We start from the raw sequence: 25,679 nt of genomic DNA on the forward strand, positions 1-25,679 counted from the left end.
TATGGTCTCACAAGGGGTCTGAGGATCTCATCTCGGTACCTAATGGCAGTCAGGCTACCTCTGGCGAGCACATGGAGGGCTGTGCGGCCCCCCAAAGAAATGCCACCCCACACCATTACTGACCCACCGCCAAACCGGTCATGCTGGAGGATGTTGCAGGCAGCAGAACGTTCTCCACGGCGTCTCCAGACTCTGTCACGTCTGTCACATGTGCTCAGTGTGAACCTGCTTTCATCTGTGAAGAGCACAGGGCGCCAGTGGCGAATTTGCCAATCTTGGTGTTCTCTGGCAAATGCCAAATGTGCTGCACGGTGTTGGGCTGTAAGCACAACCCCCACTTGTGGACGTCGGGCCCTCATACCACCCTCATGGAGTCTGTTTCTGACCGTTTGAGCAGACACATGCACATTTGTGGCCTGCTGGAGGTCATTTTGCAGGGCTCTGGCAGTGCTTCTCCTGCTCCTCCTTGCACGAAGGTGGAGGTAGCGGTCCTGCTGCTGGGTTGTTGTCCTCCTACGGCCTCCTCCACGTCTCCTGATGTACTGGCCTGTCTCCTGGTAGCGCCTCCATGCTCTGGACACTACGCTGACAGACACAGCAAACCTTCTTGCCACAGCTCGCATTGATGTGCCATTCTGGATGAGCTGCACTACCTGAGCCACTTGTATGGGTTGTAGACTCCGTCTCATGCTACCACTAGAGTGAAAGCACCGCCAGCATTCAAAAGTGACCAAAACATCAGCCAGGAAGCATAGGAACTGAGAAGTGGTCTGTGGTCCCCACCTGCAGAACCACTCCTTTATTGGGGGTGTCTTGCTAATTGCCTATAATTTCCACCTGTTGTCTATTCCATTTGCACAACAGCATGTGAAATTTGTCAATCAGTGTTGCTTCCTAAGTGGACAGTTTGATTTCACAGAAGTGTGATTGACTTGGAGTTACATTGTGTTGTTTAAGTGTTCCCTTTATTTTTTGGAGCAGTGTATATAAATAAATAAAAACACTCTAGGAAGAGTAGCTGCTGCTTTCACAACAGCTAATGGAGATCCTAATAAAATAACAACCATTCTCAGTGTTGAGGATTCAGAGTCCACAGTGACACACACAGAAGACATTGTACAAATCCCCCTTCTTTTAATTTTGATTTCCTTATATAAATACACATTTACAGATCATTTTTGTCCATGAGACATGATGAAGAATGAATGACAATGAAAACATCGACAAAACTACAATCAATCATTTCAATGGTAGTCCTAATATCACCATGTCCTATTAAGAGAGATGAGATGGAGATCATTGCCCCCTACACTCAGGGCAGACAGATACACACTCTGCCTGTCTGTCTGCTACTGTAGACCAGAGCCATGGTGGCCTAGCCAGTTAGGACAGCCTGCTTACCTCTGTCAACCAGTTTCCCAGCCCCCTGGGAGGACCATGTTGGCTAGTCTAGGGTTCTCTTCCCAACTGTCAACTGTCAACTTTTTTATTTTTTAAAACAGCTCTTTCGGTTTGACATAAATAAAAAATAGACAATGTACACTATGTATATGAGGTTGATTCTTAAAACATTTTCCATTCAACAAAGATTCTCAAAACAATGTTATTACAATGTTATTTGCATGTGACACACATAGTGATTATTATTTACAGCAGATAAGGATCACCAGAATAAATAAAAGGTATTTCTCCTCTCTGAGCCCTGGGTCTAGATACTGCACTGTTATGTTGAACTGCATCCCATTTACTATGGTTTTCGAAAATGCATAACCAACAGACTGAAAACAAAAAAAATCAGGAGGGTTTTGGCTATTAACTTAGTGAAATGAAGGGGAGAAAAAGTGCCATAAATTCCAGTAAGAAATTGAAGCTACTGATAAATCATTTCTAGGAAAACTCAGGAGAAAAAACATCCAAAGCTACAAAACGCTTGACATCATTTGATGACATGATTTTAGTTTAGTCTAACTTTAGGGTTGTTCTTCAGCCAATACACAAGGTGGTTAACACCATGTACCAGTCCCTCTTTAGGAAACACAGAATGCCCTTTTCAAATGACAAACCAAAGAAACTGGGAGGGGATGACTGACTGCCCACGGCACTAGATGAACAAACCAAACGACTTGCTCTACACACCCCCCACCCACCAATGCTCTACACACCCCCACCCACCACTGGGACTGACTGACTCGCAATAACAATGTGGCACCCATTCGCTTCACTTTTTCACTATTCTGATTACAGTACATTTGAGAAAGCGCCGACTCCGCACCCCCAGGGTCATAAAGAGAGCTGTACTGAAGTACAAACAGCTGGTTGTGTGATCTGTACAGACCCTAACCCTGCTATGTGACATTGCATCATCTCGTCACTGAGAGACCGTACTGTAGAAAGGAGTGAACGGGAAGACTAATGCCTAGTTGGAAATAGTAGACATGTGCATCTTTAGCCCATAAAATAATCAACATGGCTCAGTCCACCAAAACCCCATGGAAAACACCCTGGTGTGGTATTTCTTAAAAGTCAAATCAACATGTGAAAAGTCTCAAAATCATTGGTGATGGGATCTCTCTGTAGGCAGTACAGAGAATACAATTGTCACTCTAGAATGTGGCATAGAGTGCACTTAGTGGCTGGGTCAAACACAGTTCCCTACAGTACATACCAGCTGTATCTCCATGTTACAACATCAGACTATGAGAACGCAAAGCAAAACCACCATTTGAGATGGGAGAGGTTTGATAAGTAGTTGGGTTGCAGTCAGCTAGCTGTTTCCATCTGTCAGTTCCACCGAATACAGAGAGAAGTGTGCTGACTGTTTCAGTAAGCAGTGCTGGTTGGCTGGACCCATACCATAGCTGACAGTCCATCAGAAATGATCATTTACCCAATTCACAGGTTTCAAAAGTGCATAGTAGACCCAAATGCACATACCTCAATGGAGCAATCCTCTCAGGTTGGCTCTAGTGGCATGAGGAGAAACTGGTGGCTACTGAATGCATGGAGCTAGTGGCATGTAGTTTGGCTTTGGTCTAACATAATTGTGACATCAATTAGCAATTAAATAAAGCAGTCAACACATTTTTCTGTTGAAAATTCAGAATTTTTCCACAGCACATTTTCACTGTTCTCGAATGTCAGCCCCACTTTTGGGTCTTATTCAGGTGGAGGTGGAGACCCTTGGTTGTGCAGCATTCGGTAAGTGCACCTGGCTGGAGCTGGGGGGTATCGCTGACAGGGGTAAGATGGTGGTGGTGGCTGTAGTAGAGGGGTATGTATGTGCCAGTGTTGTACAGTAGGGGCATGCAGACCAAACTTAACACATGCACATCCTCTGATCCATGCTTTAGTCTCTGGGAGGTGGAAGGTTCGAGTCAGGCTATTTAAAACCCAAAACTCAGACTGAACTTGAAGAGTCTCCAATCCCAGAGCTCTGACAGAGACGAGAGTCCAAGAGGGAGAAAGAGAGCAGGGGAGGGGGGGATAGACGAGGGAGGATTGAAACAGAGGGACAAAATGAAGGAGTAATAGGAGAGAGTTTGTTCTAATCCTCAGTTTGGTAGATAGACATATATCAAGTCATAAGGAGTCCTGGTCTCTTGGCAGCGTGCCGCTCATGTCCATTTGGTTGGACCTTTGCCACAGTATGGGGGGGTTGACTGGCTGGCTGGTTGACTGGCACTGGTGAGTCCTGGCTGTGGTGACGGCTGGCCTGGCTGGCTGCTGGGGGCTCCAGGGTGGGACCCTCGGGGGGGCCGTGCCCACCTGAGGGGAGGGCTCCAGCGGGTAGACGGGGCTGGGAGGGGAGGGTCACTGCTGGGGCTTGGAGGTGGGCTGGCTGGCTGCAGGCTGGGAGGTCTCTGGAACCTCGACGGTGATAGAATGCGGCTGGATCACAATAGGGGCACGCGGACCTGCAGGAAGACATGGGACTGGGTCAGATTCACTAGAAAAAAAAATAACCCTCAATAGAGAAAAGGACAGTTGATACAGTGCCTTCAGAAAGTATTCATACCGCATGACTGACTCCACATTGTTATTTTACAGCCTGAATTCAAAATGGATTAGATTGTTTTTTTGTGTCCCCCCCCCCCCTCACCCATCTCCACACAATACCCCATAATGAAAACATGTTTAGACATCTTGGCAAATTTATTGAAAATGAAATGTCTCATTTACATAAGTATTCACACCCCTGAGTCAATACCTTGTAGAAGCACTTTTGGCAGGATTACAGCTGTGAGTCTTTCTGGGTAAGTCTAAGAGCTTTCCACACCTGGATTTTGCAACATTTGCCCATGATTATTTAAAAAAATTCTTCAAGCTCTGTCAAATTGGTTGTTGATCATTACTAGACAACCATTTTCAGATCTTGCCATAGATTTTCAAGTAGATTTAAGTGAAAACTAACTTGGCCACTCAGGAACATTCACTGACTTCTTGGTAAGCAACTCCAGTGTAGATTTGGCCTTGTGTTTTAGGTTATTGTCCTGCTGAAAGGTGAACTCATCTCCCAGTGTCTGGTGGAAAGCAGACAACCAGGTTTTCCTCTAGGATTTTTCCTGTGCTTAGCTCCATTCTATTTATTATATCACAGCCATTAAACTCCAACTGTAATAAAAGTCACCATTGGCCTCATGGTGAAATCTCTAAGTCGTTTCCTTCCTCTCCAGCAACTGAGTTAGGAAGGACGCCTGTATCTTTGTAGTGAAGTGTAATTAATAACTACCAAAGGGATATTTTTGTGTGTGCTTTTTATTTTATTTTTACCCATGTACCAATAGGTGCCCTTCTTTGCGAGACATTGGAAAACCTCCCTGGTCTTTGTGGTTGAATCTGTGTTTGAAATTCACTGCTCGACTGAGGGACCTTACAGATAATTTTGTGTGGAGTATGTAGATGTAGTCATTCAAAAATCATGTTTAAAAATTATTGCACACAGTCCATGTAACGTATTATGTGAATTGTTAAGCAAATTTCTACTCCTAAACTTATTTAGGCTTGCCATAAGAAAGGGGTTGAATACTTATCGACATTTCAGATTTCCATTTTTAATTAATTTGTAAAAATTCCAATAAACATAATTACACTTTGATATTATGGGGTATTGTCAACTGCCAGTGACAATTTTTTTTAAAAAATATAATGCATTTTAAATTTAGCCTATAACAACAAAATGTGAGGGGTGTGAATACTTTCTGAAAGCGCTGTATGTTAGCTATATGCCCCACTCTATACAAATTGAGTGAGTAAAGGACTATACTACATATCCTGTAAAATAATGATATTGTTTGTATAATACTAAAAAGGTAAAATCCTGAAGTCAAATGAACAACCAACAGGCATGTACAGACAGGTAACAACAATGATCACAATCACTTTCAAACGTCAATGACAATGACTTTGTAAACATCAAATTACATATCAGGGTTCTGTAGATTTAGGCTAATGACATGATGCCAATGAGAAATCAAACAGGAATATCAGTACAGGTTGTGGTTCATGCAGACTGTAAAAGCCAAAGGTCTGTGACAACAGTAAAACTTCCTCTCAGAACAATAAAGCAGCTAGGCTGAGGCTACAAGGGCAAAGCCTTGGCTGCCAGGTACACACAGAGTATTTACTAGCTGGATCTACACAACAGCTCTGTAAACCCTGTTGACTGGAAGCTTCCAATCCTCATCTAGCTTTGCAGCAATAAATCCTGTTATCAAAAAAGTGACCTCTTCTGAAATACAGAGATCAAAATCCAGCAAGTCATGTTTTATGATTATTGTTTTGTTAATGCACCGACTTATACGACTTTATCTTCTACTAGTTTGTCATGATTTAGGCTACTTTGAGTGAAAATGTTAAATAAAAAGTTCAAAATGTTTGCAAGTAACAGCCTGTTGCATCTCAGATACAATTGACAAGGGAATGTATTATTAGTAGAAGGCATGACCTCAAGTTGGGCCCTTGTTTTACTGTCCTCAGGTGTAACCTGCCCTGAAGTGTTGAAACTCCACAAGGGTCATGTTCAGTAGGTGGAAAAAGTTTTGAAACAAGGAAGTGCTACCTGAGCGTGTTTTCCGTTGCAAAACGTTTTGCTACGGTGCGCCCTACTGAACATGACCAAGTGTGTATCAGGAACCTACCTGCCCTCCCCTGGCGAGGCTCATCCACACTGTCACTGTCCTTATAGAGGACACCATCCAAAACGCAGCATAGAGGGAGAGCACAGAGCACTGCTTTGAAAGCACTTCTACTATTAGTGTTAGACTACTGCCCTTACTATATCAGATTACAGTATAATGCAATGATAGTAATGATTCACTACTATCCCAACATTATATAGCCATTGTCTCAAAGCTTCAAGCTATCACTCTGGTATTGCTAAAGACAGAACCATAGACTCACACGTCAACAGGCGTCATGGTGTTGAACAAACAGACCACTAACAGAGAGCGGACGGTGCTGAGGAAGTAGGTGTGAGGTGAGATGACAAAAACATATGGCTGGATGTGACAGGACAGCGGTGGTCCTTCTAGGTCTAGGGGGCATTGGTCTCAACAGTGCACTGGACACACCTGTACCTAGTCCCTACCACTTCCACAGGTGACAGTGGAACCCCCCCAAAAAAACTTTCAAAATAGATCCTAATAGTACCCAGCGGGTATCATGGAATATTGCAGACTATCTAGGAACTCTATGCCCTGTCTCTCATGGAAACACTACTAATGTTCTTAACCTAGTGGTTGGCACCTGACTGACATACTAGAATGTTCTGTAATTCCCTGGGAGTTAGCCTACAGGCTGTAGGTTAATGAAGGCATGCCCTGTGAGGTTACTGTTTCAACCCTGCTTCAGTGACAAATCCCTCCACCACCACCCGTCAGTCTATCGCCTCCACCACCACCACCCGTCAGTCTATCGCCTCCACCACCACCACCCGTCAGTCTATCGCCTCCACCACCACGGTTAGTCTATCGCCTCCACCACCACCGTCAGTCTATCGCCTCCACCACCACCACCCGTCAGTCTATCGCCTCCACCACCACGGTTAGTCTATCGCCTCCACCACCACCGTCAGTCTGTCGCCTCCACCGTTAGTCTATCGCCTCCACCACCATGAAGGGAGAGCATGAATCAGAGAAATAGAATGAATCATTATAGTTCTATGGTACAGTCTGAATACTGTGCCAACACTGTAGCTGCTGAACCCACACTGGACTGGCTCAGCCAAGCGGTCAGCTACCTCTACGTCAGGCCCCAGGGGGAATCACAGGGTTGGGACTGTGCTTTTAGAACATGGCTCTGTCCTGCACATACCCACAGGCTAGGTTTTCAACTAACCAGCCTGACATTTCATTGATGTTTCATATAAATAGACTGCTACTGTTGATTGAAGGCAGCTAACGTGTTGTGGGTTGAGTGAGTACTTGGCTGCTGTGGGGCCCTGTGTTTCCTAAGGGCTGGATTCCATCCGTATGGTGGAATTGAAGGTCATTTCTGATTGAGCCGACATATGCAGCGTTTAACGTGAATGCAGTCTCCTCGCGGAAAATGCCTTATAGCTCCATTTAAATGTAAAGGCAATGTTCCCGCAGAGACTGCATTCACGTTAAAATGTCTAAATCAATCACAAATGACCTTTACATTTTAACGCGGATCTTCCGGATTGAATCCAGCCCTAAGTGCCACTGTGTTCTTGCTGTTAAGGTAATGAGATACTGGGCAGAGATTAGGCTATATCTAATTACCATTTACTAGGCCTAATTAATAAAGAGATGACATTCACTTTATAACCAAGGCAGCAAATAGTTACTGCAGATACATTCATGATGGACCAAACACAATCAAAATACTTAGCAATCAATTCACTGAAATGATTGTTATGAAACGGTTGCAGAGACATTATATACAAGGCAAGCTCACGTGGCCATGCTGAAAATATGTTGAAGTAACAGCCATGACATCATGCAACATTGACAGGCAAACAGAATGGGTGGTTAGTGAGCCAGTCGAACTACCAAACAGCAGAACATGGTACAAAGGCACCATGTGTCACTACAAACTAATACAGTACGGTGAAACGGGTTGGTCTGGGGCGTAACGGATGGACAACACCATGCAGATGGGATGAGTACAGCCAGTACATCAGGCAGACGGGGGACGGGGGGGGACGGGGGCTTACGAGTCATTTAGACTCCGGCAGCGTTTCGCCTGGGTTCTCAGCAGCCACTGGACTGGTCGGGTTGTCACCTACTGGACTGGCAGGGCCTAGGCTGATGGCAGGGCCTAGGCTGATGGCAGGGCCTAGGCTGATGGCAGGGCCTAGGCTGATGGCAGGGCCTAGGCTGATGGCAGGGCCTAGGCTGATGGCAGGGCCTAGGCTGATGCTCTCAGCCACAGGGCTCGATACAGCTATAGGTACAGCTACAGGTATGGGCTGGACAATGATTACCGTGTCACCTGGTAGATCAAAACACAAAACGTACAGAAACACCACTCTGTCAGAACGAGATGAACCTGTCCTGCTCATTGGGCCAGAGTATACTGATGTGTCATCCCCATACTGCCCTGGGGTTGTTACTTGTCATGTCCTGTAAATGAAGCACAGTTCCTGTTTTTTTGTTAGATTATTCATGTCACCTAGGTATTCGCCTAAACATTCGAATATCTCTGAAACCAATAGTAAATTACAATGCATCATCATTTATACTGAAAGTCCTACTGGTGTGACAGCAATTTGGGCTTAGGGTCATGACCAAAGGGTCACCATGGTCGCTGATCACTCTGACAAGGCATTTAGAAGTCTAGTCCTTGGGACTGTCTGCTATTGAGTGATCTGAGCTCTCCTGCTGCCGTGTTAACAGGCAACATGAGTCAAGGAGCTCCGAGTCATGTCCTCAGACCAACCAGTCAAGGACACGACGCAGGAGGCGGAGGCAGACAATACAGTCCTGTCAGATCTGAGGGTGTGCTATTAATCTCCCTCATCTCACTTCTGTCCCAGCCCCTGTCCCTCTTCTGACCGGCACTGAGGACCACTGATGGTAGAGGGTAAAACAAAGCTTCTTGTTAAGTTTGAAATGTTGGAAGAAAAGAAACACTTGACATTTCTAACTGTTAACGTGTACATGTTATTGTACACTACATCCATAGCTTTCACACAGAAAGCTGACCTGCAGAAATACCAAACAACATTTCATTAGCGTTTTGTATCCTTGTGGTAAAGGAGGATTGTGATACAAAGCACATTTCCTCTGTGATATGAGCCAGCAGTCTCTCATTCAGTGTGTGTGAGCTATAAATACATGCACTTTTAGCTGTTCTGCTTCATTAAGGTAATCTATGGGCTAGCCTTCAGCCTCAACCTCCAGAGCAGGATCAGGTGCTGTAGACCGGGAGTTCTGCCTAACAGAGCTAGACACAGACGCGCCCCCCCCCCCCCCATCTCTGTTTGGCAGCTCTGGCCCCATCTGTGCTCTGCAGTTTCCCTGCCTCTCCTCCCTCTAATCTCCTTCTCACCGGCTCCTATGCTCTGAAAGGAAGTGACAGCGTTAATTCAGGCTGAAAAACCGACATCTGCGAGGCTGCCTGCCGCTGAGGTACAGTGGAGGGGCCAAGGACTCAGGAGAAGGACTCAGGAGAAGGGCCAACACAGAAGGACAGGGACCGAGGGGCATACTGCATTTAATCGGCTACCCTCCCCATGACCTCTAGTCCAACTATAGCATAGAGTCTATACTATACATGCATGTGCAGCACCACGCTCTCAGTCCCTAGCCCACCTACTGGTGCCCCAAACATTCTCCCTTAGACTACCCACCATCAAACCAAAATACCCCCCCCCCCCTCCACTCTCATACCCATATCCTACCCCCCTCCCATAATGCCCCCTTCCCAGCGTGCTCTCACCTCCGTCCGTCTCAGCTTTGATCTGGGCCTCCAGGTCCTCTGGGTCCACATACTGGTAGTGATCATCCTCCTCCGGCGGCTTGCACTTCCCGCAGCAGAAACAGCAACAGCAGCAGCAACAGCAGCAGGAGAATACGGTGCAGCACACGGCCATGGTCTGCAGCACAAGGACAAACACACAGCAGTCAGTCAGGACAGCCACCCGCCGTCATCCTGCTCCCATGAGAACCTCTACATATCTGGCCTCAGATCTACAGGGTGGCCCAGTGAGAGAAGCTAGTGGATGCTAGCAACAGAGACCTCCTGGCTCAGACAGTGGCTTTGCCCTCAGGGCTCTCTGCTTTTCAATGCTACATATCTAATGTAATATGTGTGGTGCTCTTAATAATCCTATTGCACTGTGCTTTCTAGGGTAGAAATAAGTGCAGCGGTTTTGTTTCTCCCTGTAATTTCCCGTGCTTTGTATTTTTCTTTGTAGATAAAAGCAGAGTGAGGTTTGTGAGACAGTCACTGGATCGTCCCCTCTGCATCTCAACCACTCTACTTACTGTACTCTACTCAGCATCAAAGGCCTCACATCTCAGAGTGACGGAGCACAACTACACACAACACAGTTCTAAATAAAGACTGCTTTGAACCTCACGCCACCTGTCTAACTGACAAACAGAAAAACACAGTACACTGACACCTTTCAAAGTAATAATACACTTCCACTCAAGTCTTCAACTAATAGACTGTCAATGCACTCCCACCACAAGATAGAAGGGTGTCTAATGAATGGAGTAGACACAGTACTAGACAGTCTCGCCATAGTAATGTCTAATACAATGTGAGGAGTGTGTGAGTGACGTGGATGTAAAAGCAATCCAGTCAGTACGTCATCAGACAGAGAGACAGTAGGCTGGGACTCAGGACGGGTTAATCACCCCATTGTCAGAGGCTACTGCAGTCCTGACTACACCCTGGATAACCTGTCCACAGGGTCATGGTCACCTGAGTACTCAATCTATCACCCTGTTAGACTAAAAGGTGGTTTTAGAGGGGTTATGAGGTATTCTCTCTCACCTTAAACCACCACTTGGACATGAGGAAGTAGTATTTGACGCTCTCCTCTCCAAACTGCTCGGACACGTAGAGACCCATGGAGCCGTACTCGTCGTAGATCCTCCTCTTGCCGTCATCGTTCAGGATGGAGTTGGCGTTGTTGATCTCTTTAAACTTATCTGCAGCCTCCGGGTTGTCTGGGTTCTTGTCTGGGTGGTACTTCAATGCTAGTTTCCTGTAAATGGATGGATGGACAGATGGATGAATTCATTAATCTTAGTCCACGCCGTCACATATCAATTATACGAAACTCAATCCTATAAAGAGCTTAAAACTCATTAAAAGTCCATTCTTCTGTGTCTGATGGACCAATTCATTGGGAAATGGAGAAACATGCTTACCAGTTATGAGGCTATAACAACCAGAGACAGCCTGAGTAGTGTCGGTCCCCCCCCCCCCACCCCACCCCACACGGGATGTCCTGGATCCACAGGACATCCCGTGGTCATTTTTATGGTGGTGTGCAACTCGCATGATAATTACAAGATTGAAACGACCAGAGGGGGACTGTCATGACTCTCACTCCTGGGTGAGAATCAAAGATGGCAGCAGTAGCAGCAGCAGTAGCAGCCCCCGTCATGCTTTGTTAGTCAACTAGGGACTTTACATTGCATTATGTTAGTAATCAATATAATCTATACTGTGTGTATTTCTGTGCGATTATTATTATTATTTCTGTGCGGTCAATGACATTCAGAATGAGACTGATATGAGGTAATAATTGACTGTTATTGAGGTAAGAGATATTTATATCTTTAGAGTTTAAGTCGGGAGATAGCAACTCGTTAAATAACTTTTCCCATGGTGCCCCAAGACTGCTAATGAGTTAATTGTTACATGATTATTTTAATCACGTAATAATTAAACATAGTTAATTTGATCAAATAACAGTCATCACATTAATGGTAGTCACTCCACGACAGTATGTTACCTGTAAGCTCTCTTGATGTCATCAGCGGAAGCTCCTTTCTCCAGGCCTAGCACCTTGTACAGGCTTTCCCCTGTGGTGGACATCTTCCTCTGGGGGCCTGGCCGATTTGGCTCTGCTGTGCCTGGTCCTGCGCCTGCCGTGGCCATGGCTGAAGTCTGGCAAGATACACACACAGTCACACAGGAGGTTAGCACTGAGTCACACACAGGTGGTGTGGCACTGAGTATGTTGTCACTGCAGCAAGAGACATACACCCTGAAGTATTTAAAAGACCTGTTCTTAAATCTTAATCTTAAAATTGTTTTTCACAACAAGTAACTACGTGTGTATAAGGGCTGATTCCAAATAGTCGACTGGTCGATTATTTAGTCGATAGTCTGTTGGCCAACAGATTTTTGTGTGTCAAGCAGTCCCAGCATATACAGTGCCTTTGGAAAGTATGCAGACCCCTTGACTTTTTCCACATTTTATTATATTACAGCCTTATTTTTTATTTTTTTATTACATTTTTAAAAATGTCTAAAAACCTGTTTTCACTTAGTCATTATGGAGTATTGTGTGTAGATTGATGAGGAAAAATGCCCTGTATGTAAAGGTTGGGCCTACACAAAACCCCTACAGATCATTTACAACCACAACACACTCTATTGACAAGTAGGCCTAGCACAGATTCATTTGGGATTAAGCTCCAAGACTGAGTAGTAAAGTGCAGCAGCATGGCAAACATGAATAATGAAATACATAAACTGTAGAGCCTCTATCTGAAATCCATTTGATTAAAACAAAGCCTAACAGAAGGCAGCAGTGAAACTCTCAACACCCCACAGAACACCACATTCTGCTGAGCAGAACATTAGCCCTGCTGTGGCACACACACCACATTCAGCCACGCACACGGTGACTACTAATGCCCTGGGAGGCTTGAGCTAAAGGCGATTACATTTTGCTGATCTCACACAGATCAACATGGGGCAATCTTAGACTGGCTGTGGCCTGGTGAGACTTCCCTGAACAGCCAGCACAGCCCAGAGACAGGCAGGGAGAGGCTTAGGAGGTGGTTTGGGCTGGGGGGAACCTTTTTCTATAGGTTGTTGTGAGGGGAAACAGTAAATGGTGGCACAAGGCTACAAGCAATAGCAGACTAGCAGCAAACTAAGCTTACCCCATTGATTCCCTTAAAGCTGGTGGTGCCCCAACACTGAAAAAGCGGTCTGTTTGTAATCACCTTTGTTCTACATTGGAACTGGTCAGTAGCCAAGTCAAGGGTTTCCAACTGCTTAACAACAACCACACTTCCAAAGCTTGGATAACCAGAGACATTTAGCCAGCAAAGCTTGTTTCCATGAATTACCTCTGCTATCTGGCCTGTCTGTAGGCCATTCACTAAAGCTGCAGCTCCAATGTTCCACTGGCTCAGGTCCGGCCTCAACTCTAATCAGTTAAAATGAAATAACTTGTGAACAGTCTGCCCATTTCTGTAGAGAAAGAGGACTTCACAATTACTTGTGTAAAGGGGGTAAAGGGACTCTGCATGAGGCATCCATCATGTCAAATAGGACCTACTGAAGCCCAGTGTTTCCTGTAGGATTTCTTTTCAGCAGCAGTGGCAGACTAAGCAGGGGGCTTCCTGCAGGGGTGTTGGAAGGGGGCTTCTTGCTTGGGGGCGGATGGGGTCTTCCTGGGGCATACATCTATACATTTACAGTGACGTCCACGATTGAAATGCATATGGGGCAAACACTGGAGGCCTAAGCTAAATGGTCTCCTGTGCATTGCAATAGGGTTGGGCGGTACCCAGATTTTCATACCGTCCTTCTCTCATCTCAGGATTTGCGGTATTACCGGTTAAATACACAAGTGGGCGCCAAGAAAAATCCCAATCGGCATCTATTACCAGAATGCTGTCAAAATTAGCACAAGTAATAGTCAATTTCCATGGAGGCTGCTAAGCTAAACATGCTAACAAGCACAAACGGGAAAAAAACTAATTGCAAAGACAGGCAATCCAGCTCATAAGTTACAGATAGGTAGGAGCTACCAAATGTCATTTTTGGTGAGTTTTGACTGTGAACTAGAGACATTGTGCAAATGAACAAGGCTTTGACGCATACTTGTCTGAAGGAAGAACAGTACCGTCTCTGGTGCAGCAAGTGTACATGATGTGTCTGTGTGGAATCTGGAGTCGCTACGGCAATGGGCCTGCCTGCTCTGCTTGGAGAATAGGGACAGGAGGGGGAAAAAACCCAAGAAAATCCAGATAGCAGTGGCAGCTGTACAGATAACTCATCCAAAGGGCTTTGACATCGCAAACACGGCAGAAAGCTAACACGGCCCACTCTGTGGCGCAGCGGTCTAAGCCACTGCATCGCAGTGCTTGAGGCGTCACTAAAGCCCTGGGTTCGATCCCAGCCTGTGTCACAGCCGGCCGTGATCGGGAGATCCATGAGTCGGCGCACAATTGGCCCAGCGTCGTCCAGGTTAGGGGAGGGTTTGGCCGGCCGGGATTTCCTTGTACCACTACCAATTCGATATCACGAAATTAGGGAGAAAAATTGGTAAAAGTACCACAAAAAAAAGATATACAATTTTAAAAACAAAACAAAAATACTAACACTATACAATGCCCGTCTCCTTATTAATTTAGCCACTTAGATAACGAATCCTAAGTGTAATTTGCTAGTTAACACAGAATTCTGCGTATCTAGCTGCGTTGTGTAAACGCAGATTTAAAATGCTTCTTACTATAATTTCTGCTCAGCCTCAGACAATGTTTTTGCTTCAGTTGCACTTCCACTCAGAATGCCAAATTGGTGAATTCTCATCTATCAGCAGACAGCGCTCTGACTGATGTGGAGCTACTTTTCTCTGGTAAAAATGCACAATTAACTTTAAGCAAAACATTAATAAAATGTAGCTGGCTACATTCCTTCTATGGCAAACATTAGAAATACATTGGCCACACATCCTTTTTGCTGTCACGCGTGCTCCCTCTCCGGCCTCTGGGTCACCAGGCTGCTCGTTATTGCGCACACCTGTCACCATCGTTATGCGCACATGCGCGTCGTAAGACTCACCTGGACTCCATCACTTCACTGATTACGATAGATAGATAGATAGATATCCCTCCCTTTGGTTCATTCCCCAGGCATCATTGTTTCAGTTTCATGTCTGTGAACTCCTTTATGCAATCGCGGTGTCCGATTTTAAAATAGCTTTTCGGTGAAAGCACATTTTGCAATATTCTGAGTAGATAGCCCGGCCATCATGGCTAGGTATTTTGACACTCACCAAGTTTGGCACTCACCAAACTCAGATTTACTATAAGAAAAATTTGATTACCTTTGCTGTTCTTCGTCAGAATGCACTCCCAGGAATTCTACTTCAACAACCAATGTTGTTTTGGTTCCAAATAATCCATAGTTATATCCAAATAGCTCCGTTTTGTTTGTGCGTTCAAGACACTATCCGAAGGGTGCCACGACGGCGCATTTCGTGACAAGAAATGTCAAAATATTCCATTACCGTACTTCGAAGCATGTCAAACGCTGTTTAAAATCTATTTTTATGCAATTTCTCATAAAATAGCGATAATATTCCAACCGGGAGATGTTGTATCCGTTCAAACAATAAGAAAATGGAGTCGTCACATGCACGCGCGCACCAGTGTCATTGTTCTCAGAAGTACCACTCTCCAAAACCCCTACTGTTTTTCGCCCAGAGACTGCAGAGTTATCATTCAACGTTCTGGCGCCTTCTGAGAGCCAATGAAAGCCTTAGAAAATGTCACGTTACAGCAGAGATCCTGCATTTTTGATAAAGAGGCTACAGAAGGCCAAGAAATGGTCAGACAGGGCACTTCCCATATAGAATCTTCTCAGGTTTTGGCCTGCCATATGAGTTCTGTTATACTCACAGACACCATTCAAACAGTTTTAGAAACTTTAGGGTGTTTTCTATCCAAATCTACTAATTATATGCATATTCTAGTTTCTGGGCAGGAGTAATAACCAGATTAAATCGGGTACGTTTTTTATCCGGCCGTGAAAATACTGCCCCCTATCCCAAACAGGTTAACTTACCTCATTTGCACTCACTGTATATAGACTGTTTTCTTTTGTTCTACTGTATTATTGACTGTATGTTTTGTTTATTCCATGTGTAACTCTGTTGTATGTGTCGAATTGCTACGCTTTATCTTGGCCAGGTCGCAGTTGCAAATGAGAACTTGTTCTCAACTAGCCTACCTGGTTAAATAAAGGTGAAATAAAAAAGAGAAAGAGTAGACATGGTCCAGTGCCTCTCAAAGTTAACACTTGATACTCAGGAGGATACCACCCTGCATCCCACTGCTGGCTTGCATCTGAAGCTAAACAGGGTTGGTCACTGGATGGGAGACCAGATGCTGCTGGAAGTGGTGTTGGAGGGCCAGCAGGAGGCACAATTTCCTCCAGCCCCAAAAAGATATCTTAATGCCCCAGGGAAGTGATAGGGGACATTTCCCTGTGTAGGGTGCCATATTTTGGATGGGACATTAAATGTGTGTCCCGACTCTGTGGTCACTAAAGATCCCATGGCACTTATCGTAAGACTAGGGGTGTGCTGGCTAAATTGTCAATCTGGGCCTCATACAGTCATGGCCACCTAATCATCCCCAACTTCCAATTGGCTCATTCATCCCTTCCCCTATTTTTTTTTTAAATGAAGACCTAAGCACTTCTAGCTGGGGAGTGGTTCAATGTCATTTCAGCAAGCCATGACACCCACCATCTCAGACTTGGTTGAAATATAATTTTACATTTATAGGATTCCAATAAATATAGTACCTAATATCTGATTTAGACCAAACTTTTTCTAACAACGTGTAAGACATGATGAATACAAAGGAATTGTCAAAAGCCACAAACCGGTTTTTGCTTCGTCATTATGGGGTATTGTGTGTAGATCGCTGAGGAAATAGTTTCATTTAAGGCTGTAATGTAACAAAATGTGGAAAAGGTCAAGGGGTCTGAATACTTCCCGAAGGCACTGTATATTAGCATTTTCGCGCTTCATATACAAATCATCTAAGTAACATCAATCCATTTTTTATACTATATGATATATATTTTATATTTGGGGGTACCATTTTTACCACATTGCCAGGATAAGCCTTTTCTATCTCCCGTGCACATGCAGGAAAGTGTAGGAGTGGGAGTAGGTGTGGGCTGATGTGGGTGGGCATCTATGTTAATAAATCCATGGAATATACACCATCTCAAAGAAATCCATTAGTCATTCATTTTAAGCAGGTCCTAAGAAACATAAGACTAATACAATTTCTTTGATTTGAATTATTTTCAAAAGAACGCATATTTTGAGTTTATATGGCTGCACCATGCACATGAAATAAATAGTTAATTTGTTCATTAAGACAAGACACACTTAGGCTACCCTGATCACATACACACATTTTATAGTAGGCTAAGAATATATCGAAATTATAATATAAATAATAATTTTCCCCCACACAACTTGCTTCATGCCAACCGAAATCATAAAAAAAAGTGATATTTTGAAACAGAGCTCAAGGCAAGCCCATGCTTTTTTGATCCACGTCTCATCTCTTTCCTACCGTAACTCTGCTTCATTAAGAAGCAGGCGTAGAGTATCTTAATCATGAGACCCATAGAAAATAATAGTAACATATATTTTCCAAAAGCATTCACATCTCGTGTTCATATTTCACAACCTCCACAGGCTTTTGAAGTTTCCTATACGCGAGCTCAGTAATAGGCCTAACTTGATTTACATTATTGCATGCTAAATGTTTCTGATCAGTGATAGATGTGCAAATGAATTGATCAGTTTCTTGATATCCATCCACCTGACAGGTGTGGCATTATCTTGGCAAAGGAGAAATGCTCATTAACTGCTATGTGAACAAATTTGTGCACAAAATTTTAGAGAAATAAGCTTTTTGTGTTTAGGGAAAACTTCTGGGATCTTTTCTTTCAGCTCATGAAACCAAACTTTACATGTTTACATTTTTGTTCAGTGTGCAAACAGTCTGTCAGAGATGGAAAGATCAAACAAATTTTCAGCACAGACTAACACTATGTGACAGACAAAAATGCCTATTGTCAGTACTGGGCTAAATTAAGCATTTTGTATTTCTTTGCAATCCTCTTGTTTCTCACCGAAAGCTATTTTTGGCTGCCTTTTGCAAGTGTTTTGAGAGACGGATTTTGCCTCAAAGTACTTTTATTCTGAAGTAGCTGTCATCTCAGGGACGACAGCTACTTCAGAAGAAAACGTCCAGCCTACTTCATTACATTGTCAACAGGATCGTATCTGCTTTTATTTGCCACCATGAACTTAATTGGCAGCAACCTGATTAAAGGTTGAGATGCATTTTTTTTACAAGTCGAGGCCTATAACATTGCTACAATGTTAGGCATGCTTCTGTGTGGCGTAAGGACAAGTCAAGGAGCAAGAAGACAAGTAGGCCTAGCTAGCAGGACAGACAGTTATGGCATCTGATCTACACCCCTGCTCATAACCAACAGAGTATAAACTAGGCCTAACCATTTTTAACCTAAAAACTGCCAGATGCTACAAACGGTTAATAAAAAAATATTGACAATCAATGACTAATATGTAAAATAACACACCATGATTTTGCTATGACAGCTCACCTTTGACCTCAACCTTTACAGCCGGGCAAATAGGGTTATTGATGTCATAAGGGTAAAATATCTACATTAACCATCAACACTGACCTATACCAACATACGGTGCATTCGGAAAGTATTCAGACCCCTTGGCTTTTTCCACATTTTCTTATGTTACAGCCTTATTCTAAAATTGATTTAGAAAAAAATAATCCATCTACAAATACCCCATAATGACACAGCAAAAACGGGTTGACATTTTTGCAAATAAATTAATTAATGAAAATAAACATTAACATAAATATTCAGACCCTTTACCCAGTACTTTGTTGAAGCACCTTTGTCAGCGATTACAGCCTCGAGTCTTCAAATCAAATTTTATTTGTCATATAGACATGTTTAGCAGATGTTAATGCGAGTGTAGCGAAATGCTTGTGCTTCTAGTTCTAACCGTGCAGTAATATCTAACAAGTAATCTAACAATTTCATAACAACTACCTTATATACACACACACACACACACACACACACGTAAAGGAATGAATAAGAATATGTACATATAAATATATGGATGAGTGATGGCCGAACGGCATAGGCAAGATGCAGTAGATGGTATAGAGTACAGTATATACATGAGTAAATGTAGGGTATGTAAACATTATATAAAGTGGCATTGTTTAAAGTGACTAGTGATACATTTATTACATCCAATGTTTCCATTATTAAAAGTGGCTAGAGATTTGAGTCAGTATGTTGGCAGCAGCCACTCAATGTTAGTGATGGCTGTTTAACAGTCTGATGGCCTTGAGACTGAAAAACAGCTTCTGTCTCTCGGTCCCTGCTTTGATGCACCTGTACTGACCTCGCCTTCTGGATGATAGCGGGGTGAACAAGCAGTGGCTCGGGTGGTTGTTGTCCTTGATGATCTTTTTGGCCTTCCTGTGACATCGGGTGGTGTAGGTGTCCTGGAGGGCAGGAAGTTTGCCCCCAGTGATGCATTGTGCAGACCTCACTACCCTCTGGAGAGCCTTACGGTTGTGGGCGGAGCAGTTGCCATACCAGGCGGTGATACAGCCCGACAGGATTCTCTCGATTGTGCATCTGTAAAAGTTTGTGAGTGTTTTTGGTGACAAGCCAAATTTCTTCAGCCTCGAGGTTGAAGAGGCGCTGTAACTTTCCACCTTCTCCACTACTGTCCCGCCGATGTGAATAGGGGGGTGCTCCCTCTGCTGTTTCCTGAAGTCCACGACCATCTCTTTTGTTTGTTGACGTTGAGCGTGAGGTTATTTTCCTGACACCACACTCCGAGGGCCCTCACCTCCTCCCTGTAGGCCGTCTCGTCGTTGTTGGTAATCAAGCCTACCACTGTGGTGTCGTCTGGAAACTTGATGATTGAGTTGGAGGCGTGCATGGCCACGCAGTCATGGGTGAACAGGGAGTACAGGAGAGGGCTGAGAACGCACCCTTGTGGGGCCACAGTGTTGAGGATCAGCTGGGTGGAGATGTTTCCTACCCTCACCACCTGGGGGCGGCCCGTCAGAAAGTCCAGGACCCAGTTGCACAGGATGGGGTCGAGACCTAGGGTCTCAAGCTTAATGACGAGTTTGGAGGGTACTATGGTGTTAAATGCTGAGCTGTAATCGATGAACAGCATTCTTATAGGTATTCCTCTTGTCCAGATGGGTTAGGGCAGTGTGATTGCGTCGTCTGCGGACCTATTGGGGCGGTAAGCAAATTGGAGTGGGTCTAGGGTGTCAGGTAGGGTGGAGGTGATATGATCCTTGACTAGTCTCTCAAAGCACTTCATGATGATGGAAGATCGTCATTTAGCTCAGTTACCTTAGCTTTCTTGGGAACAATGGTGGCCCTCTTGAAGCATGTGGGAACAGCAGACTGGGATAGGGATTGACTGAATATGTCCGTAAACACACCAGCCAGCTGGTCTGCGCACGCTCTGAGGATGCGGCTAGGGATGCCGTCTGGGCCGGCAGCCTTGCGAGGGTTAGCACGTTTAAATGTTTTACTCATGTTGGCTGCGGTGAAGGAGAGCCCGCAGGTTTTGGTAGTGGGCCGTGTCAGTGGCACTGTATTGTCCTCAAAGCGAGCAAAGAAGTTGTTTAGTTTGTCTGGGAGCAAGACATCGGTGTCCGCGACAGGGCTGGTTCTTTTTGTAATCCGTGATTGCCTGTAGACCCTGCCACATACGTCTCGTGTCTGAGCCGTTGAATTGCGACTCTACTTTGTCTCTATACTGACGCTTAGCTTGTTTGATAGCCTTGCGGAGGGAATAGCTACACTGTATTTGGTCATGTTTCCGGTCTCCTTGCCATGATTAAAAGCAGTGGTTCGCGCTTTCAGTTTTCCGCGAATGCTGCCATCAATCCACGGTTTCTGGTTGGGGAAGGTTTTAATTGTCATTGTGGGTACAACATCACTGACGCACTTGCTAATAAACTCGCTCACCAAATCAGTGTATACATCAATGTTGTTGTCCGATGCTATCCGGAACATATCCCAGTCCACGTGATCAAAGCAATCTTGAAGCACGGAATCAGATTGGTTGGACCAGCATTGAACAGACCTGAGCACGGGCGTTTCCTGTTTTAGTTTCTGTCTATAGGCTGGGTATTAGGACCTGCCTTGTTGATGGTGCTGTTAAGAATGCAGAGCAGCTCTTTATTATGGACAGACTTCTCATCTGAGCTACTGTTGTATCAATATGTTTTGACCATTACAGTTTACAATCCAGGGTTACTCTAAGCAGTTTAGTCATCTCAATTTAATCCATTTCCACATTATTTATTAAAATATTTAGTTGAGGTTTTGGATTTAGTGAATGATTTGTCCCAAATACAATGGTATTTTGTATTTGAAATATTTAGGAGTAACTTATTCCTTGCCACTGTGTTTCTATCGCTGTAGTAGCAGACGTGTATAGTCATCCGCATACAGACACACTGGCTTCACTTAAAGCCAGTGGCATGTCGTTAGTAAAAATGTAAAAGAAAGTAAGGGCCCATGACAGCTGCACTGGGGAATTCCTGATTCTACCTGGATTATGTTGGAGGCTTCCATTAAATAACACCCTCTGTGTTCTGTTAGACAGGTAACTCTATCCACAGTATAGCAGGGGATGTAAAGCCATAACACATACATTTTTCCAGCAGCAGATCATGATCGATAATGTGAAAAGCCGCACTGAAGTCTAACGGCCCACCAACCTTTTCATCATCAATTTCTCTCAGCCAATCATCAGTAATTTGTGTAAGTGCTGTGCTTGTTGAATGTTCTTCCCTATAAACATGCTGAAAGTCTTGTCAATTTGTTAACTGTAAAATAGCATTGTATCTGGTCAACAACAAAAAAATCCCAAACTTTACTAAGGGTTGGTAACAGGCTGATTGGTCGGCTATTTGAGCCGGTAAAGGAGGCTTTACTATTTTTAGGAAAGCCCGAGGGCACACACTTTCTAGTAGCCTTGAATATATGGCAAATAGGAGTGGCAATATCGTCCGCTATTATCCTCAGTAATTTTCCATAAAAGTTGTCAGACCCCGGTGGCTTGTCATTGTTGATAGACAATTTTTTCACCTCTTCCACACTCACTTTACTGAATTCAAAATTACAATGCTTGTCTTTTTCATAAATTTGGTCAGATATACTTGGATGTATACTGTCAGTATTTATTGCTGGCATATCATGGCTAAGTTTTCTGATCTTGCCAATAAAAAAAAAAATCATTAAAAGTAGTTGGCAATATCAGTGGGTTTTGTGATGAATGACCCATCATTCAATGAATGATGGAGCTGAGTTTGCATTTTTTACCAAAATGTCATTGAGGTGCTCCAAAGATTGTTACTATCATTTACCTTTGTTTAATAGTGTAGTTTCTTATTATTTAGTCACACGATGTCTCGATTTGCAGTACATTTGCCAATCAATTGTGCAGCCAGACTTATTTGCCATACCTTTTGCCTCATCCATCTCTTTTCAATTCCTCATCAACCCACAGGGATTTAACAGTTTGTCATTTTCTTGATGGGTGCATGCTTACTAGTAACTGGGATAAGCAATTTTATAAATGTGTCAAGTGCATTATCTGTTTGCTCCTAATTACGTCAACATAGGAAATCACTACAAAACTTCTTGTATGACCTCTTATACAGTCGTGGCCAAAAGTTGAGAATGACACAAATATTAATTTCCACTAAGTTTGCTGCTTCAGTGTCTTTAGATATTTGTCAGATGTTACTATGGAATACTGAAGTATAATTACAAGCATTTTATGAGTGTCAAAGGCTTTTATTGACAATTACATGAAGTTGGTGCTCAGACAATATTTACAGTGTTGACCCTTCTTTTTCAAGACCTCTGCAATCCGCCCTGGCATGCTGTCAATTAACTTCTGGGCCACATCCTGACTGATGGCAGCCCATTCTTGCATAATCAATGCTTGGAGTTTGTCAGAATTTGTGGGTTTGTGTTTGTCCACCTGCCTCTTGAGGATTGACCACAAGTTCTCAATGGGATTAAGGTCTGGGGAGTTTCCTGGCCATGGACCCAAAATATCGATGTTTTGTTCCCCGAGCCACTTGGTTATCACTTTTGCCTTATGGCAAGGTGCTCCATCATGCTGGAAAAGGCATTGTTCGTCACCAAACTGTTCCTGAATGGTTGGGAGAAGTTGCTCTTGGAGGATGCGTTGGTACCATTCTTTATTCATGGCTGTGTTCTTAGGCAAAATTGTGAGTGAGCCCACTCCCTTGGCTGAGAAGCAACCTCACACGAATGGTCTCAGGATACTTTACTGTTAGCATGACACAGGACTGATGGTAGCCCTCACCTTGTCTTCTCCGGACAAGCTTTTTTCCTGATGCCCCAAACAATCAGAAAGGGGATTCATCAGAGAAAATGACTTTACCTCAGTCCTCAGTAGTCCAATCCCTGTACCTTTTGCTGAATATCAGTCTGTCCCTGATGTTTTTCCTGGAGAGAAGTGGCTTCTTTGCTGCCCTTCTTGACACCAGGCCATCCTCCAAAAGTCTTCGCCTCACTGTGCGTGCAGATGCACTCACACCTGCCTGCTGCCATTCCCGAGCAAGTGCTGTACTGGTGGTGCCCCGATCCTGCAGCTGAATCAACTTAACCTCTATGGGCTAGGTGGGACGCAGGCGTCCCCCCCGTGGTGCACTCCATCAACAGCAGGTGCATTTCAAGAGCGGCAAATTTGAATCCAAATAAATGTCAAAATTCTAATTTTTCAAACATACAACTATTTTACACCCTTTGAAAGATAAACATCTCCTTAATCTAACCACGTTTTACGATTTCAAAAAGGTTTTACGGCGAAAGCATAAATTTAGAGTATGTTAGGACAGTACATTTACAAGAGTTGTGTGTAATGTTTTGTCAATTCAAAGACAGGGTCACCAAAACCATAAAACCAGCTAAAATGATGCACTAACCTTTTACAATCTCCATCAGATGACACTCCTAGGACATTATGTTAGACAATGCATGCATTTTTAGTTCTATCAAGTTCATATTTATATCCAAAAACAGCGTTTTACTATGGCATTGATGTTGAGGAAATCGTTTCCCTCCAATAACCGGCAGTCAAGTCAGCATCACAAATTAAATAATTAAAATTAGAAAACATTGGTAAAATATTATATTGTCATTTAAAGAACTATAGATTTACATCTCTTGAACGCAATCAACTTGCCAGATTTAAAAATAACCTTACTGGGAAATCACACTTTGCAATAATCTGAGCACTGCGCCCAGAAAAATACGCGTTGCGATACAGACTAGTCGTCATGTTGGGGAGATGTAAAATCGAAAATACTATGTAAATAATCCATTACCTTTGATTCTCTTCATCAGATGTCACTTCCAGGTATCACAGGTCCATAACGAATGTAGTTTTGTTCAAAAAAGCTCATCATTTATGTCCAAACATCTCCGTCTTGTTAGCACATGATCTAAGCCCGCCGGACTTCACTTCATGAACGAGGGGAAAAAATATATTTACGTTCGTTCAAACATGTCAAACGTTGTATAACATAAATCATTATGGCCTTTTTTAACCAGAACATGAATAATATTCAAGGTGGACGAATGCATACTCTTTTATAACGTATTGGAACGAGGGTACCCAACATGAACTCGCGCGCCAGGTGTCTAATGGGCCATCATCGTTCCATGGCTCTTGTTCGGTCAGATCTCCCTCCAGAAGACTCAAAACACTTTGTAAAGGCTGGTGACATCTAGTGGAAGCAATAGGAAGTGCCAAAATATTCCTCAGCCCCTGTGTTTTTCAATGGCATAGGTTTAAAGGTAATACAACACATCAGGTATCCACTTCCTGTCAGAAAATGTCTCAGGGTTTTGCCTGCCAAATGAGTTCTGTTATACTCACAGACACCATTCAAACAGTTTTAGAAACTTTAGGGTGTTTTCTATCCATATATAATAAGTATATGCATATTCTAGTTACTGGGTAGGATTAGTAACCAGATTAAATCGGGTAAATTTTTTTTAATCCAGCCGTGCAAATACTGCCCCCTAGCCCTAACAGGTTAAGGAGACGGTCCTGGCGCTTACTGGACTTTCTTGGGCGCCCTGAAGCCTTCTTCACAACAATTGAACAGCTCTCCTTGAAGTCCTTGATGATCTGATAATTGGTTGATTTAGGTGCAATCTTCCTGGCAGCAATATCCTTGTCTGTGAAGCCCTTTTTGTGCAAAACAATGATGACGGCATGCGTTTCCTTCCAGATAACCATGGTTGACAGAGGAAGAACAATGATTCCAAGCACCACCCTCCTTTTGAAGCTTCCAGTCTGTTATTTGAACTCAATCAGCATGACAGAGTGATCTCCAGCCTTGTCCTCGTCAACACTCACACCTGTGTTAACGTCTCTCGGGTATGTGGGACGAAATCTTCCCACCTAGTCAACAGCCAGTGGAATCGAGTGGCGCGATATTCAAAAACCTTAAAAATGCTATAACTTCAATTTCTCAAACATATGACTATTTTACACCATTAAAGACAAGACTCTCGTTAATCTAACCACATTGTCCGATTTC

The 25,679-nt window shown here is 43.7% G+C and overlaps 1 protein-coding gene across 4 annotated transcripts in view; it reads right to left on the bottom strand.

Annotated features, from left to right (window-relative positions):
• Positions 1-1,117: 1,117 nt before the first annotated feature.
• Positions 1,118-25,679, bottom strand: part of LOC106607849 (dnaJ homolog subfamily C member 5) — a 32,322-nt gene continuing 7,760 nt past the window's right edge. The window contains exons 2-7 of one of the 4 annotated variants that reach the window (XM_014205276.2): positions 11,939-12,093; positions 10,969-11,182; positions 9,904-10,060; positions 8,177-8,454; positions 6,138-6,177; positions 1,118-3,914 (exon numbers count right to left, since the gene is read on the bottom strand). In XM_014205276.2, the coding sequence (XP_014060751.2) occupies positions 8,180-8,454; positions 9,904-10,060; positions 10,969-11,182; positions 11,939-12,084 (792 nt within the window). In that variant the 5' untranslated portion in view covers positions 12,085-12,093 and the 3' untranslated portion in view covers positions 1,118-3,914; positions 6,138-6,177; positions 8,177-8,179. The remainder of the gene's footprint in view (positions 3,915-6,137; positions 6,178-8,176; positions 8,455-9,903; positions 10,061-10,968; positions 11,183-11,938; positions 12,094-25,679) is intronic. The other 3 variants (XM_014205277.2, XM_014205275.2, XM_045720883.1) reach the window with 3 other exon arrangements.

This window comes from Salmo salar, chromosome ssa06, assembly GCF_905237065.1.
Source record: "Salmo salar chromosome ssa06, Ssal_v3.1, whole genome shotgun sequence".
In the NCBI taxonomy this organism is placed as follows: Eukaryota; Metazoa; Chordata; class Actinopteri; order Salmoniformes; family Salmonidae; genus Salmo; species Salmo salar.